At 46.5% G+C, this 16,611-nt stretch overlaps 1 protein-coding gene across 1 annotated transcript in view; it reads left to right on the forward strand.

Moving 5' to 3' along the window:
* Positions 1–16,611, forward strand: part of TTC7A (tetratricopeptide repeat domain 7A) — a 160,969-nt gene that overhangs the window by 15,552 nt on the left and 128,806 nt on the right. The window contains exons 5-8 of the mRNA XM_035111163.2: positions 330–451; positions 6,014–6,092; positions 10,546–10,706; positions 12,589–12,652. Of these exons, the coding sequence (XP_034967054.1) occupies positions 330–451; positions 6,014–6,092; positions 10,546–10,706; positions 12,589–12,652 (426 nt within the window). The remainder of the gene's footprint in view (positions 1–329; positions 452–6,013; positions 6,093–10,545; positions 10,707–12,588; positions 12,653–16,611) is intronic.

The raw sequence follows: 16,611 nt of genomic DNA on the forward strand, positions 1-16,611 counted from the left end.
AAAAATTGGGGCTCTTGAACCCCTAGAGGAACATATTTTGTGGGTCTGCTGTTTAGCTTGATGGGTCCCAAGCTCTGCAGCAAATTGTCGGAAGTATACGGAGGTTTTCAGAGAAATGCAGGCATCTTGCCTGTGAAAACAGTGCAAAAATAGCCGAGCGAAACAACACAGATAATTTAGTGTAATTTTCAGTTTGTCTCTGCCTTGTCTCGCTTCCCAAACGTTAGCCAATTTCTCTGTCCTTTCGGGAGGAAAAATAAAGACACAGTTTTAGCCAAATGGCATCTCCTGCTCACCTGCAACAATGACGCCTCTCCCCCCCCCCTCAGAGCTTCGGCAACACTCATCCGAGAGGCATAAAGGGCACTCAAGCACCGGCGTTGGACTTTGAGCTGCCTTACTTCCTGGAAGCAGCCCTGCAGAGCGCTTACGTGGCCCATTTGAAAAGAGGGTAGGTGGCTGCAGGTTCTCTGCCATTTCGAATGACTGATGCTGAGCGTGGTTTCATGTAACAGGCTTCGGATGCTGTCCTAGGCAAAGCACAGGCAGAAAATGGTGCCAGGGCCGCTGAACCAGTGTACAGTGGATGCTCAGGTTGCGAACGTTATCCGTGCAGGAGGCACGTTCGCAACCCGCGGCATTCACAACCTGCAGCGTTCACAACCTGCAGCGCCACATGCACGGGTTGTGATTTGACGCTCCTGCGCATGCACAAAACACAATTTAGTGTTTTTGCGCATGCGCGAGCGCTGAAATAACCCGTTCCAGTACTTTCGGGTTCGGCACGGTGCGCAACCCGAAAACACGCAACCTGAAGCGTCTGTAATCCGAGGTATGACTGTAAAACATTGCTGCAAAATGGAAGCGGTGTTCAAATGAATCCCCTTGGACAGTCCTGAAATGGAAGGAGGATTTTGCCTCCCTTGCTGCCACAACGGCCAGGCAGGGTAGGCCAACCATGCAAGAGACTCAGGTAGACTGCCACTCCAATTGACTTATATTCCTTCTGAACCCAAGCAGAAGTAAGACTATTCAGAGAGCAGAGAGTATCCCATTCCCTTGACCCTTGATGGAGCTCAAGAGTCTGCTTGTCCATTAAACCTGGGCTCTGTTAAATTCCCTTTCAGACAGACAGAAACACACATGCCAACAGCCATTTCAAAGGAATTACAGTGGTATCTCTACTTACAAATTTAATGCGTTCCGAATGCACATTCGTAAGTCGAAAAAAATTGTAAGTCGAATCCCATAGGAATGCATTGGGAGAAAAATTCGTAAGTCGAAGCAACCCTATCTAAAAATTCGTAAGTAGAAAAAATCCTATCTAAACCGCATGCAAGATGGCGGACGGAGCTCCATTCGTAAGTAGAAACATTCGTAAGTAGAGTTATTCGTAAGTAGAGGTACCACTGTAATCAGAAATAAAATGCAAGAGGACAAGGACTGCACCCCCTTGGGGTTAGTTTATTTATTACGGTATTTGTTTATTGCATTTATATCCCAGCTTTCCTTCCATAAAATACATACACACATAATTTCATTTGTATGTTGCCTTTTCTGCATGTTGTTTAGGGAAGTTTTAATTTTTTTGACGTTTTATTGTGTGTTTACTATTCTGCTTTTGAGCCGCCCAGAGTGGCTGGGGAAACCCAGCCAGATGGGCAGGGTATAAATAATAAAATTAATTAATCATTAATTATTATTATATTATTGTTATCTCAGTTAAAACCGCACTCAAGGCAGCTTACAACATTGGGGGAAATACATAAATTGCAATCATAACAAAAGTAATCATATAAAACATCAAAGTACACAACCAAATTGAAACAATTTCCACAGAAATCATGAGAATGATACAGAAAAAAAATCATAAAACGATACCAAAATATAAAAATCAATAGCAGCAACAACCCCACCCCCAATAACAAAACCCCCTAAACAATACCTCAGCCCAAGAGTCTGTTCAGCAGCCTCAGCTTTTGCAGCTGGAGTCAGTCCAGGCCCCACCCTCCCAGGCCAGGTGGAAAAAAGCTTGCAAACAGGGAGAAGCTCTTCTAAGACTCACAGCCAAGATGGTCTCAGAAGGTCCTGATCTGACACCCTAACTGCTGAGCCTCTTAGGCTTGCTGATCAGAAGGTCAGTGGTTCAAATCCCTGTGACGGGGTGAGCTCCCGTTGCTCGGTCCCTGCTCCTGCCAACCTAGCAGTTCGAAAGCATGTCAAAATGCAAGTAGATAAATAGCTACCACTGCGGCGGGAAGGTAAAAGGCGTTTCCGTGCGCTCTGGCACTTGTCACAGTGTCCTGTTACACCAGAAGCGGTTTAGTCCTGCTGGCCACGTGACCCGGAAAGCTGTCTGTGGACAAACGCCGTCTCCCTCAGCCTGAAAGCGAGATAAGCGCCGCAACCCCATAGTCGCCTTCGACTGGATTTAACCGTCCAGGGATCCTTACCTTTATCTTAACTAGTGAGAAAAGCGCCCCAAGCATATACATGCACAGTGCTCTTGTGCCTGATTGGGGGGTGTTCATCTGGGCACCCCTAAAATCTATGTCAACCCTGTGCTCTGTGCAAACTTACTCCCAAGTCAGTGCTCGTGGGACTGCAGAACTAGGTGTCATTTAATCGAAAGCATGGGTGAACCATTAGCAGAAGCATCAGCCTACGTCCCGAAACTATAAGAAAGCTGAGCCGTGTTTCTGCCCTCAGAATGTGAATCATTTCCCTTAAAATTCGGTTTTCAACACAAAGGGTGGGAGTCTGAGAAGACAAGTCACATAGCTTGAGTGGCACACATTTCCTTTTCTGCCGCAAGGGGGCACAAGAAGATCCTTTTATAAGTCAAGACTCTTGACATTTTGGAACCGGGGAGGGACACTTGATTGTGGTCATTATTATTATATGAGTGGTTTCTATTTCCAGAAGTGGAATTATTTGGAAAAATGCTCTAAATAAAGTACAGTTCTTACAAGGAGACGGGCTGCTAATGTATCATTATTATTTTCCCCGCTGTCCTCCCATAAGAACCAGAGTGATTAACAACATAGAACAACGAAGCAGAAAACCAAGCTCTCTCCCCTCTGCTCCCACCCTCTCTTTCCAGGCCACGGCATAAATTCTAGGTAATGCAATAGACGAACATAGAATTCCAGGGACATTCACCTGGCATCTTCATTATATATTTTAGGCACCAGGCGAAAGCATTCCTCTTCAACCAGGCCTTGGGCGGATTAATATTCTACAGCCTTTTAAATGTGTCTGTGGGAAAGGGGTTGGGTTCTAGTGTTTTATTGTTTCGTTTTGATCGTTTGCTTGTGTTTTTGTCTTGTATTTTATTCTGTGAACTGCCCTGAGATCTTATGATGAAGGGTAGTGTACAAATTTAATTAAACAACAACAGCAACTCTTTAAAAAAAAAAGGACACAGGTAAAGGTAAAGGGACCCCTGGCTGTCAGGTCCAGTCGCGGACCACTCTGGGGTTGTGGCGCTCATCTCGCTTTACTGGCCGAGGGAGCCGGCGTACAGCTTCCGGGTCATGTGGCCAGCATGACTAAGCCACTTCTGGCAAACCAGAGCAGCGCACGGAAATGCCGTTTACCTTCCCGCCGCAGCGATACCTATTTATCTACTTGCACTTTGACGTGCTTTCGAACTGCTAGGTTGGCAGGAGCTGGGACCGAGCAACGGGAGCTCACTCCGTCGCGGGGATTCGAACCGCCGACCTTCTGATCGGCAAGCCCGAGGCTCAGTGGTTTAACCCACAGCGCCACCCACGTCGACACAGATTTTACATCTAATCCAGGGTTAGAGACCCAAGTTTGGGAAACTATGATAAAACCAGGCGAATGAATTGGGAACTATATTGGGGATGGAGGGACCTGTGTTGGTGGACTCCAACTCCCATTAGCCCTACCAGAATAGCCAATGGTCTAGGATAAGTTAAGTCCAGGTCTGGATGGTTAAGTCCAGTCCAAGGTGACTATGGGGTTGCGGCGCTCCTCTCGCTTTCAGGCCGAGGGAGCTGGCATTTGTCCACAGACAGCTTTCCGGGTCATGTGGCCAGCATGACTAAACTGCTTCTTGCGCAATGGGACACTGTGATGGAAGCCAGAGCGCATGGAAACCCCATTTACTTTCCCGCCGCAGTGGTACCTATATATATCTACTTGCACTGGTGTGCTTTTGAACTGCTAGGTTGTCAGGAGCTGGGACAGAGCAACGTGAGCTCACGCCGTTGCGGGGATTCGAATCGCCAACCTTCTCATCAGCAAGCCCAAGAGGCTCAGTGGTTAGACCACAGCACCACCCCAATCCCTATACAAAGGCTTTATATACTAACAGCAACACCTTGAACTTGGCAAGGCAGCAAATCGGCAGGCAGTGCAGAACTGTTAGCAGAGGTGTTATATGCCAGCAGGGTCTCGCTTCTGTCAGAAACCCCCCTGCAGTATTCTGCACTTTCCAGGTCAAGTGCATCCTCATACGAAGTGCACAAAAGTGCACTACCAAGATGGTAATCCCATCTTGAAGACACTGGTGCCTGAATTACTATCACCAGCTGATGTGCCTACATATATTTGTTTTCAGTGCATGTAGGTGCTTCAGACCTGGTGGTCTGCACTGAACGCATGCGTCCTGCAATGTAAAGTAGCCGACAGATTTGGGAAGAAGGGGCTTCATCGGAGGACATGTCCTTTAGTACGTTGTGACATAAACAACGATCCATTCAGACACTTCTGTTCATAATAGGCCTGCAAAATACTCTTCATTCAAGAAGAAGGAAGTCTATAGGTTCCTTTACACAACCTATAGAAGGCCGCCCCAGCACAGTGCCCTTTAAATGTTTTGGACTACAGTTCCCATCAATCCCAGCCAGCATAGTCAATGGTTAGGGATGGTGGAAGTTGTAGTTCTAAGCAACTGGAGGTTGTGGAGCTCTTGTTATGTCTATGGCATGGCTTCCCAAACTTGGGTCTCCACCTGTTTTTTGGACTACAATTCCCATCATCCCAGACCACTGGCCCTGCTAGCTAGGGATGATGGGAGTTGTAGTCCCCAAAAACAGCCAGGGACCCAAGTTTCGAAAACCATGGTCTACGGCATACATAGTTCCCCCCCCCAAAAAAATTCATTTTCTTCTTCTTTGGCGATCACTTGTAGCCGAGTAAGATTGTCTTCCATGAGCATGGTTTTAAAACAGCGAGTCTGTAAGTGACTGTGGAGGCCAATTCTGCATCCACAGTGGGGACATAGGTTTCCAGGCGGGAGTTGATCACAGTAAGGGTTTGCCAAATGTGCCTTCCTCTTAGAATGTTTTTTTCCTTTCATCATGAGTTCGAGCATCTTCAAAGCCCATGGCACCTTTGGTAGAGGCTACAGTATCCTCCAATTGAAGCGCTCGCAGGCCAGTGTTTCCCAGTTCTCGGTGTTTATACTACATTTTTTAAGATTTGCCTTGAGAGAGTCTTTAAACCTCTTTTGTTGACCACCAGCATTGCACTTTCCAGTTTTAAGTTTGGAATAGAGTAGTTATAATCATTTTATTGTCATTTTATCATCATGGCAACACTGTGAGGTAGAATAGACTTAAGCCGTTGAGGTAGGCCCAACCAAGATCACCCAGTGACCTTTATGCGTGAGTGGAGGTGCGGACGCAAGTCTCTGGCCTCTTAGACTGCTGCTTGAACCACTGTACCACACCGTGTCTTATATGCCAAGGACAAAGTGATAAGATGCTATATTTCGAAAGAGCTTTAAAATAGGATCCAGGAGGAGCTCCCAGATGTCTCCTGTACTCATCAGAGACCGTCTCATATTCCACCATCTGGGATGAGCTATCCTTCGAAGGTCTCATTCATTTGTTTTTTATTACGATTAGCCCAACCTGAGCATGATTGGGTGTTTCTTTAAAATGTCAGAGATGTTCTGTTTTTTTCCCTTTCTCTCTTCATCATATTAGCTCACAATCAAATCAATCCTAATTTACATTTCTTGCCGTTCCCTTCCTCTTAGCAACATCGTAAAAGGAATACGAAACCTCCGAGACTTATTGCGGACCATGGAAACAAAGGCTACCCAGAGCTTCAGAATGGTAAGCCCAACTCATCAGAAGATGAGGGATCTGTTCTTTTGTCAGATGGCAATTTGAGGAAAGGAGAGGGAAAAAGACAGTTGGGGTTCTTTAGTACTGCTCCTTGCTATGGGCTGCGAGTCCAGCCTTGCAATTTCCCATCGTTTAATAGGATAACGAGGTTGGATGGGATTGGATCGGGAAACCCCCATAGTGAGAAGTTCTGATTTTAGACGCACATGCCTGTTTTGCTTACTAGGTTCTTTTCCACACGAGGGCAATTGCAAAATCCGGTGACAAAAATACGTTCCTTATTGTCAGGGCTGGTGTGTGGCTACTCTCGAGTAAAGACGCCAAAGTCCGTCCTGTCCTTAACAGGTTTATTGTGCATAGTATTTACAGTGCAGAGATGCCAAGAAACATGACCTGCTAGTCACTCGCAGAATCCGGGAGTGGACGTTTCCTGTTACGTGACCAGCATAAGAGCTTGGCCACCCCGAAACGCCTCCTCCTCTCCTTACGCTTAACACCGCGCCTTAATTGTTGGCTGACGTGGTGCAAGGGCTCTGTAGCATCGCTGAGCCCTCTCTCCTCCATCCTCCTATCTTCCTCCCCCCTCACACACCTGACCGGCTGCTGCTGCTCTCGCTGCTTTCACTGGGCTATGTGCTGGTCAGGAGGAGAGGTGGAGACTCCTGGTACGGAGGTCCCCAGATATCCATGATTGGCATTTCTCAGCCTCACGTTCAATTGTTTTCTTCAGCTTTGACTAAGAGCTGTGTGTATATTGCTATTATGTGGAAACAAAAAATGCAGTAATAGGCAGAAAGTTGTATATGGGCATGTGGGAGAAGGTGGGGGGGGGGAATGGAGTTTGATTCTGAAATGGATCCATTTTGGCTGTGGGGATTCTCGAGCCTTTCCCACTGCCCCTAATCTCCCCAAACTTATTGAGATGGACTGGGGACAGAGAGGAGAGCTCCAAGAAGCTACCACACTAGGGTTCCGTGTACTTTGGGTCAGCATTAAGCAATGCCAGGAGCCATGAAAAATGTAGTTCCCGTGGTTTGCAGAAGCTGGAGTGCTGCTGTGAACATGTGCTGCGATGCCCAGCAAAGTTGGGCAACATGGGAATTTAATTCCCTATGGTTCCTAGTCTCTCAGGGTGATGGCCTCACCTACTTTCAGCAGCATGCAAGTGCACTGCAAATAGGCGGTGTTTGTTCTGCATTATAAATCAGCCTGACAACAACCTACAGTAGTTAAAGTAATGAAAGCAGTTAAAGTAAAGTAACAGTAGTTAAAGTAATGAAACCTGCAGCCTGCTTTATTATTATTACTCTTGAAAAGCGAGGTACACAGAAACAAAATTAACAACACAAGGAAAAGCACACTGCAATAAAACTATGGGGTGCTGGATAAAATCAAGAATCTGCATTAGAAATATATATATATATATATATATATATATATATATATATAAAATGTGTGTGTGTGTGTGAGAAAAGGGCATGTGGGTGGGTCTCCACTTTTCTCTTTTCGGACACAACGTCCCATGCGAATGTCCAAAGGATCTTAGAAAGTTTGCAAAGACAAATGTCACACCTGGGCCACGTAAGACCCCCCCCCCAAACCCCTGTTCCAGAACACACAACTCACCCTAAAGTGCATGCTGGGATATAGAAGCCAGAATCAGGAGATTCTGCACAACAGCGGCCTCTAGCGGTGGCTACACTGGTACTGCAGGTAGGAAAGCTTCCCTCTCCACAGCAGCTCGGCTTGGGTTTTCAGACTAGGCCGAATAGAGGTGGGGGCTCTCCTGGGTAGGGGGTGGGGGGAGGAGGAGCGGGAAAGGCCATGGGTCGGGAGGGTGGGGCCAATCACAGGGATGAGCCGGGGTGGGGGGAGGAGTCTGAAGGGGGACTCTGAGGGTCCATTTAACAGACTAAGCTACAGCAATGAATACCTGACATACAGACCGGGACATGCCGCCACCGCCACCGGGGAAATTGCAGGGATGCAGGGGGAGGAGGGGGTACAGGGAGGGGACTGGGACCAATCACAGGGATGTGATGGGGGATGGGGGGAGAAGGGGAAGCTATGCTTCATGGATCAGGACAGGGTGGGGACAGTCACAGGGATGAACCGGGGGTGGGGTGGGGGGAGGGGGCTGAATAGGTCATGGGTCAGGACAGAGTGTGTGGGGGGTCACAGGGATGAGCCACAGCAACGCATGGCCGGGCCCGCTAGTAAAGAGTAATAATAAAAGAAAACTAATCTTTAAAAAAAATTATTGAGAGTATTTAAACCGAACAAAATAATGCAGAAATATATAGTGTAGAAATATAAAGTCTAATGTAGAAATGTAAAGAAATATAGAGCAAAAAAGAAAGCAAGCAACTATAATGCCATATAGTATATAGGTATGTAAGTGTTGTCATTATCTAACGACATAATCTTTAAAACCCCGAGTAAAGTACTAGGAAGCTGATTCTAAAGCTTAAAGGGCTTCTACCGCCACTTGCTTCCAGTCTAAGGAACGGCATGACCAACAAAAGATTCCCATTACCAGTTCTTTGCTGAAATCATGATGCACGCATAGACACTCTAGTCTCCCCTGTCTTCCTCCAGTGCCTCTGAGAGATGTTCAGAAGCCTTTTTTAATAAACCACAGCCTATCATTTCATCCAATCCTGACAAATGGTGGCTGATCTTAACTATAGCTTTAAAAAACCAAAAACCAAGCTAACTTCAAACTATGAATAGGAGGAAACTATAATTTGTTCCATGGTTTAAGCTGATGCAGGGGGTTAGATGAAGTTGGAGGTCGATTCCAACTCGGTGTTCTAAGGCTAACCACAGTGTAGGGTTGGGATGTAACACTAAACTGTGGCTAATCAAAAATGGGAATGAAAGCTTCCCTGCCAGCCATGATGATGGAAGATCAGGGAAAGGTGGGAGTCCAATGCTGAGTGTGGCTTGTTCCCAACATCTCAGAATCATGGTTTATCATGATGTTTGAATAGCCACTTCCTCAAATTATTGGTGATGTAATTGCTTCTAAATCATTGGGCTATCTCGAAGGGTGAAGGCTTCAGTTTTAATATTGTATTGCTAATTCTGTTTCAAAATATTTTTAACAGCATCAATGACAAAAACACTTTTTAGATAAGATTAACATGACAAGGCATGCAATTAAATTAATTTGGAATACTGCATGGCAATCTGTGGATGCCTTTTACTTGCATTGTATTCTAAGCAATAATAATGCTCTCCCCCTTTTCTTTTTTCTTTTGCCAAAGACTTATAATATAAATCAAAGACTTGGGCTATTCCAATTTGTCTGGTTTTATTCATAACAAAAGTGAAAGTAATTGAAACAGCTAGTGAAATGTGCAGTAGAGCAAGCACCCCCACAAACACACGCAGACACTCTCTCCAAGAAAGCAGAGCTTTATTGACTGTGGCTTCCCCCAAAGAACGATGCAAACCATAGTTTACCCATCGCAGAGTGGTAGCTCAGTTGGTGGAGTATGAGACTCTTAATCCCAGGGTTGTGGGTTTGAGCCCCATGTTGGGCAAAACATTCCTGCATTGCGGGGGGTTTGGACTAGATGACTCTTGTGGTGTGGAGACTAAATAGGGGAAGGGGCCACAGTTCGGTGTAGAACACATGCTTTTCATCCCGAAAGCCCCAGCTTCAATCCCTAGAACCTGCAGCTTATGGAAAAGAAAAGGAAAAGGAGAAGGCATCAGTTGTTGGGAAAGACTCCTGGCTGAGATACAGGAGCGGTTCTGTCTGTTGGAGCAGACAATTGTGTGCTGGATGGGAAAATAGCCTGAGCTAGTTGAACCCGGCCCTCTCTGTTTCCTAGCTGGTGAGTTGTGTCCTGGGTTCCACTTAAAATCGTTTAGCCGTTCATTCACAAATGTTATCCATATATACTACTGGAGGTGAGAATCCTAAGAACAAAGCATTTCTCTGTGTACTTGAGACAACTGGAAAGGTGAGTCGTGTGTGGCCGTCATGACCGAGTTAAAAAAGCAACCCGATGCAGATCCGACGTATCATGTGTACTGGCTCGTAGCCAGTGGTGTAGCAAGGGTGGGTCGCCCCGGGTGCCACCCTGGAGGGGGGGTGACACTCGGTGCCCCCCGGGTGAACATTCCCCCCCCCCTGTTGCATAAGATTTTTCAACTGATCTTATATGTTCTTTCAATGCTGATTTCATATCTGAAGTCGGTTTTGTTCTGTAAGCTCTGGTGTTTTTTTGCAATTCATGTTTTTCACTTTTCACCAGAGCCAGAGCTGCGTGGTGGAGGTGGTGGGGGTGTGACAAAAAAAAATCTGCACCGGGTACCACCTGGGCTTGCTATGCCTCTGCTCGTAGCAAGTTGAATCATCAACCTGGTAGGCAAATAGGTGTCTTACTGTGGGCTTTAAAAAACACACGTTTCCCTCATTCTTCTCCAGACGGCTGCCAAGCAGTTGGCAGAGCTGCTTCTCCACTCCCTGAGCGAAGATTGTTACTGGAGCCCCTTATCTGATCCTCTCCCCGAGTTCATGAACAAAGAGGATAATTTGTACATCTGCACTACCCTTCGCAGAAGACTGCAGCTACACACCGGAGATAAGTGCGTATAGAGTTCTTTGGGGCTGTTACATCCAGGGCCAGATAAAATAACATGAAAGGGCAGGCAGTCAAGGCACTTAGCAATGGCTGGCTAGTACTGTTTGGTTGTATGCTACTCGCAAAACCCTCCCAGTCGTCCGCTGCGTTGGTTGTGATGCCCTGGAGATTTCAGTTCACTTACTCTCCTACCAACCTAGCAGTTCGAAAGCACGTCAAAGTGCAAGTAGATAAATAGGTACTGCTACAGCGGGAAGGTAAACGGCGTTTCCGTGTGCTGCTCTGGTTCACCAGAAGCGGCTTTGTCATGCTGGCCACATGACCTGGAAGCTGTACGTCGGCTCCCTCGGCCAATAACGCGAGATAAGTGCCGCAACCCCAGAGTCGGTCACAACTGGACCTAATGGTCAGGGGTCCCTTTACCTTTTTACCGAAGGCGAAAGAAGCGCTCTTCACACTTGAGTCATGTGATGACAAGAGTTGTGGAGCTGGGTGCTTAGCCCCGCCCCCAAATCACATGTGTCCTTCCTCAGCTGTCATAAGACCATGTTTGTCATAACTTGGACAGTGGCGAGAGGTGAGAGGGAGTTACAGTACGAACTTCTCTATGAACGGAGGCTCCCTGTGCCATTTGGATAACCTATTGGCCTAGTTTCTGTATTGTTCCCAAAGCCTATACATGCAGGAATACCCTCCCTGCTGCAGACATTATGGTGAACACGTTAATGGCAAAGACAGGAGATGCAATGGTGGGAATGGGAGTCAATGCATGGCCTCCACAGCCTCCTTCCCCAGGCTTACCCACTTCATGGGAGTAACAGGTGAAGTGGGCAAGAATCCCTCACAGATTTCTGATACTCTAGTGTTGTTGTTGTTGTTATTGTTATTGCTATTGCTATTGTTATTATTTAATGAGTTTATATACCACCCTATACCTGGAGGTCTCAGGGAGGCTCACAGAAAAGATCACAACATATATAATCATGATAAAAACATCAACCCATTAACACCCCCCACCCCGAAAAGAGCCACATTTTAAAAGGGTATAGGATGTCAAACAGATCAACCAAAGGCCTGGTTAAAAAGGAGCGTTTTTGCCTGGCGCCTAAAGGTGTATAATGAAGGCGTCAGGCGGACTTCCCTAGGGAGAGCATTCCACACACGGGGAGCCACTGCAGAGAAGGCCCGTTCTCGTGCTGCCACCCTCCGGACCTCTTGAGGAGGAGGCACACGAAGAAAGGCCTCAGAAGATGATCTCAGGGTCCAGGTAGGTTCATATGGAAATAGGCGGTCCTTGAGGTATTGAGGTCCTGGCACCATGAGGGAAGCAGAAGATCAGTTTGGCTGGGGGGGGGGGGAAATCTAGTAACGGGAAAGGATATGTGTTAGCTCACAGGGTCTGAAGTTGGAGGGTTGGGAGATGGGTATTAGGGAATGAAGGTCTTGGAGGAATGGCAAAGAGCTGAGGAGGTCTGTGCTGGATTTCAGATATCAGCTCAAAACCACAGGCAGGTCTTTGGTTGTGGGTCTCTGTGGGCCCCATACAATCTGTGTTTTATTACCATTTTCTTAATATTCCATCTGTGGAAACTTAACTTGTCATCTGGAGGTTTTTTGGGTTTTTTTGCCCAGGAGAGAAATTGCTTCATGTGCAGAAGTTGTGTCTAACCAAACAGCTTTGCCTCGCTTGAGTCAGGGCTGAGTTTTCTCCTAGGATACACCCTGCAGCTTTTAGTCATCCTGGCCTGAAGAAGCGGTTATATAACGTATGAATCATGCATGAGACGGTTCAAGTTACTAGTCCTGTGGTGGTGTTAACAAGAGTGTCCCATGAGCGAGCTGCTGATGTTGCTTATATTAAAACAACAGGTTTGTTTGTCTTTCAGCATCTACAGCCCCCATGACAACGTTGAAGAGGCGCTCCTCCTCCTCCTTATCAGTGAATCCATGGTAAGCCAGATAGGAATACTGTACTTACAAAGAAGGGGAATAATGAAAGCGTGCGATAATCATCAGGATAAGGCTTGATATTTTCAGGATGGCATTTCCAGGTTTCTTTCACGATCTGCAAACTGGCTTCCTGTTCACAAAATCTTGCCTGTTCAGTGGGGAAGAAAGCAGCAGTTGTCTTTTAATACGGCACAGAGAGAGCGCTGCTGCTTGTTTTTGTTTTTTGAAGCATCGCTCGATGATGACAGATTAAGCAAATGTTCAGCAAGCAGTCTGAGAAATTTAATAGAAAACTGTGAGTCACCCTAAATGTGGCATAGGAACAATATCATTCTCTCCCCCCCCCTTCTTTCTTTTGCAAAACACTGTGTTATTTGAACCTTATTTTAAAACCGCCCAGAGTGGACCAGTTGACAAACAACAGATCTCTAGGCTACAGAGATACAGCTATGGTGCTTTATGATTTATTGATGTATACCTTGGGTGTGTTTTTTTATAACAATAAGGTGGCTTACCTAAAACCAATGTAATACAAAAGAAGAAGGAAATGCAACTTTAAAAACAAGCAGTTTTGAACAGAAGAATGCGCAATAAAATCAAGTGTATCTACAGTGCCCTACAAGGCAAACTTAACAGGATTTTTTCACTAAGGCTGAAGTTTACAACATTTGGGCGAGTAACAGGCCAGGGGCATGATAAAATTATGCACAGTGCGGAGAATTCTAGAACCTGTGGTCATCCCATGAAGAATGTCGAGAGATTCAGAACAGACAAAATAAAGTACTCCTCCACACAGCGCCTAAGCTGAACTGTGGAATTTGCTTTCACTAAGAGGCAGGGCCGGCTCTAGGTAGAGTCCCGATGGCACGGTGTGCCAGGGCGCCGGGCCGGTAGGTGGGGCGCTGCACGGCGAAGCCGCGCGGAAACCATGCTGCACCCTGCGAGGGCAGGGGCGCCGGAGCGATCTCCGCCCCTCAGCGGCAGGGCGCCCGACCTGCTCGAGACTGCCCTGCTAAGATGCAGCGATGGCCACCAGCTTGGATGGCCTTAAAAGAGGAGGATTAGGCTATTAATGGCTACCGGTAGCAGCCACAATGGCTATGTTCACTTTCCACTGTTGGAGGCCGTATGCCTTTGAATACCAGATGCTGAGACTGAACCTTGTGACAGAGAATTCCATTGTTTAAATATCAACTGTGTGAAGAAGTAATAGGTTTGGGCATCTCTAGGTAGGGCTGAGAAAGACCTCTGCCTGAACCTTGGAGAGCCACTTCCAGTCTGACGGACCAATGATCTAACACAGTATGAGGCATCTTCCTGTGTTTCTTATGGCTCAGGTGCCAAAAGAATAATATAATAATAATAATTTATTATTTATACCCCGTCCATCTGGCTGGGTTTCCCCAGCCACTCTGGGCGGCTTCCAACAGAAATAAAATAAAATAATCTATTAAACGTTAAAAGCCTCCCTAAACAGGGCTGCCTTCAGATGTCTTCTAAAAATCTGGTAGCTGTTTTTCTCTTTGACATCTGATGGGAGGGCGTTCCACAGGGCGGGCGCCACCACTGAGAAGGCCCTCTGCCTGGTTCCCTGCAACTTCTCGCAACGAGGGAACCGCCAGAAGGCCCTCGGCACTGGACCTCAGTGTCCAGGCAGAACGATGGGGGTGGAGACGCTCCTTCAGGTATACTGGACTGAGGCCATTTAGGGCTTTAAAGGTCAGCAACAAAACTTTGAACTGTGCTCGGAAACGTACTGGGAGCCAATGTAGATCTTTCAAGACCGGTGTTATGTGGTCTCGGCGGCCGCTCCCAGTCACCAGTCTAGCTGCCGCATTCTGGGTTAGTTGTAGTTTCCGGGTCACCTTCAAAAGTAGCCCCACATAGAGCACATTGCAGTAGTCCAAGCCTAACCAGTCTGAGGTGGCATGCATCTTGCGCCGGCCTTCGTGCCTCAGTACATCTCCTAGAAGCCTATGTGACGTGCAGGAGTTCTGAGACAACTGCACAGGGGGTTCCTCTGTGGATTTTTGAAAATAGCATTTGTAACCCACCTTTCCTCTAAGGCAGGGTTTCCCAAACTTGGGTCTCTGGCTGGTTTTTTGGACTACAACTCCCATCATCCCTAGCTAGCCGGACCAGCGGTCAAGGATGATGGGAACTGTAGTCAAAAAACAGCTGGAGGCCCCAAGTGTGGAAATAATTATCTGAAGGTAAAAATTGGAAAGCTGATACCGAATTATAGGTTCGCCTTGGCCTGGGTTGTGTGTGTGTGTGTGTTTTTTTTTTAATAAAACATCTATTTAACAATCCACTAATAAATGAATATTCCTGATGCCTGTTCAGTGTCTATTCCTGATCTACCAAGTGCAGGTAGATTAAGAGCTGTCCTTAAAACTTCCCTTGGCCTGTTTTAGTCACCTTGCCCTCTTCAACAGGATTTCTAGTGCTGCTGAATATAAGCGAGTGCTGTCTCTAAGCTGGGAAAGGAGCGTTTTTCTGTCAGCATTTTTCTCCCAGAACCCCCACCCCTGAGGATTTTTATTTTGAAATGCTTCCATTTACACAATGAAGACCTGTCCCTCAGTTTTGATGCAGTTGATAAGCCTGTCACCCAAGCCACTGTCGCTGTCATTTGGTACTGTTTTTTGTTTTTTTTTAATGGCAAGAGAATGTGTTCCCCTCGGTGTGGCATCTCCCAGGCATGTTGTAGATTAACAAAACACACCACAAGTGGTGCAGAGTAATTTGGCTGCCTTCTCTCTCTCTCTGTCTTCCCTCAGCTGAATTGGAAAACAGACTGCCTGTAGCCAAGACTAATAAACAGTGTGCCCAGTGTAACAGAGTTTGGGAATCATTTATCACCGTCTTATTATTGAGTTAAATGGCCAGATGGGATTTGACCTGGAAAAATGTCTGAGAAAGAGGGAAGGTGGCGGAAGCAGGACTGCAAAAATTTCTGTTGCCTTTTGCTTGAGTAAGGACAGGAAGAAGAGGCCTGCTGGATCAGGCCAAAGCCCATTTAGTGCAGGTGGGAATCTCCACATACGATTCCCAGCAACGAATACATAGTGCCGCCAGCAAAAGAAGCGGGACATCACCATCTTGGCTAGCAGGCATTCATAGTTTTATTCTCCCTAAATTTGTCTACTCCTCTTGTAAAGCCATCCAAGATGGCAGCCCTTACTACTTCTTGTGGGAACAAATTCCGTAGTTTAACCATACTCTGTGTGAAGAAGTACTTTTCCCCACAGTGCTATTTTTCTAGAGAAAGAGGTGCTGGAGCTCACCATGAATGCCTCCCTTGTTCTCTTACAAAGGCAATGGCGCCCATCTGAGAGGTGCCAGAATTGAGTTCCGGCAAGTTCTGACTGGAAAAAAAAAGCCCTCCATCTATGTCAGGTCTCCTCTTACCTTTTCTCCAAACTAGGAAGCCCCAAATGCCGTAACATTTCCCCATAGTGGAATTGCTCCACTCCCTCGGTTATTTTGGTCGCCCCCCTTTCGTTGTACCGTTTGCAGCCCCGCAGGAGCCTTTCAGAGGCGTACACAGTATTCTAAGTGTTGTTTGCACCATAGATTTGTATAAAGGCATTAGGATATTTTGACAGTTTTATTTTTGATTCCTTTCTTACAATCCTTAGCATGGAATACCATCTTTAACAGTGCTCCCCACCAGTTTTCGTGGGACAGATGTTGAGCTAAGTGGCCTCTAGCTTCCACACTCCCAATTCTTCTTAGTTTTTTTTTTAAATGCTCCATTCTTTTCGTTGGCTCTATTGGGTTAGTTGGGTAGAATTCTACAAACTAATAGCGTTTTCCCTTTTTCGGCTGTGGATCCTTATGCAGGCAAAACAAGACCAGAATCTGCAATGCATCTCAACAAGCTTTGGGAAACTCAAGGGCAAAAGATTCCTGCATTGCAGGGGGTTGGGCTAGATCAGGCATAGGCAAACTCG

Source organism: Zootoca vivipara, chromosome 3 (genome assembly GCF_963506605.1).
Source record: "Zootoca vivipara chromosome 3, rZooViv1.1, whole genome shotgun sequence".
NCBI lineage: Eukaryota > Metazoa > Chordata > Lepidosauria > Squamata > Lacertidae > Zootoca > Zootoca vivipara.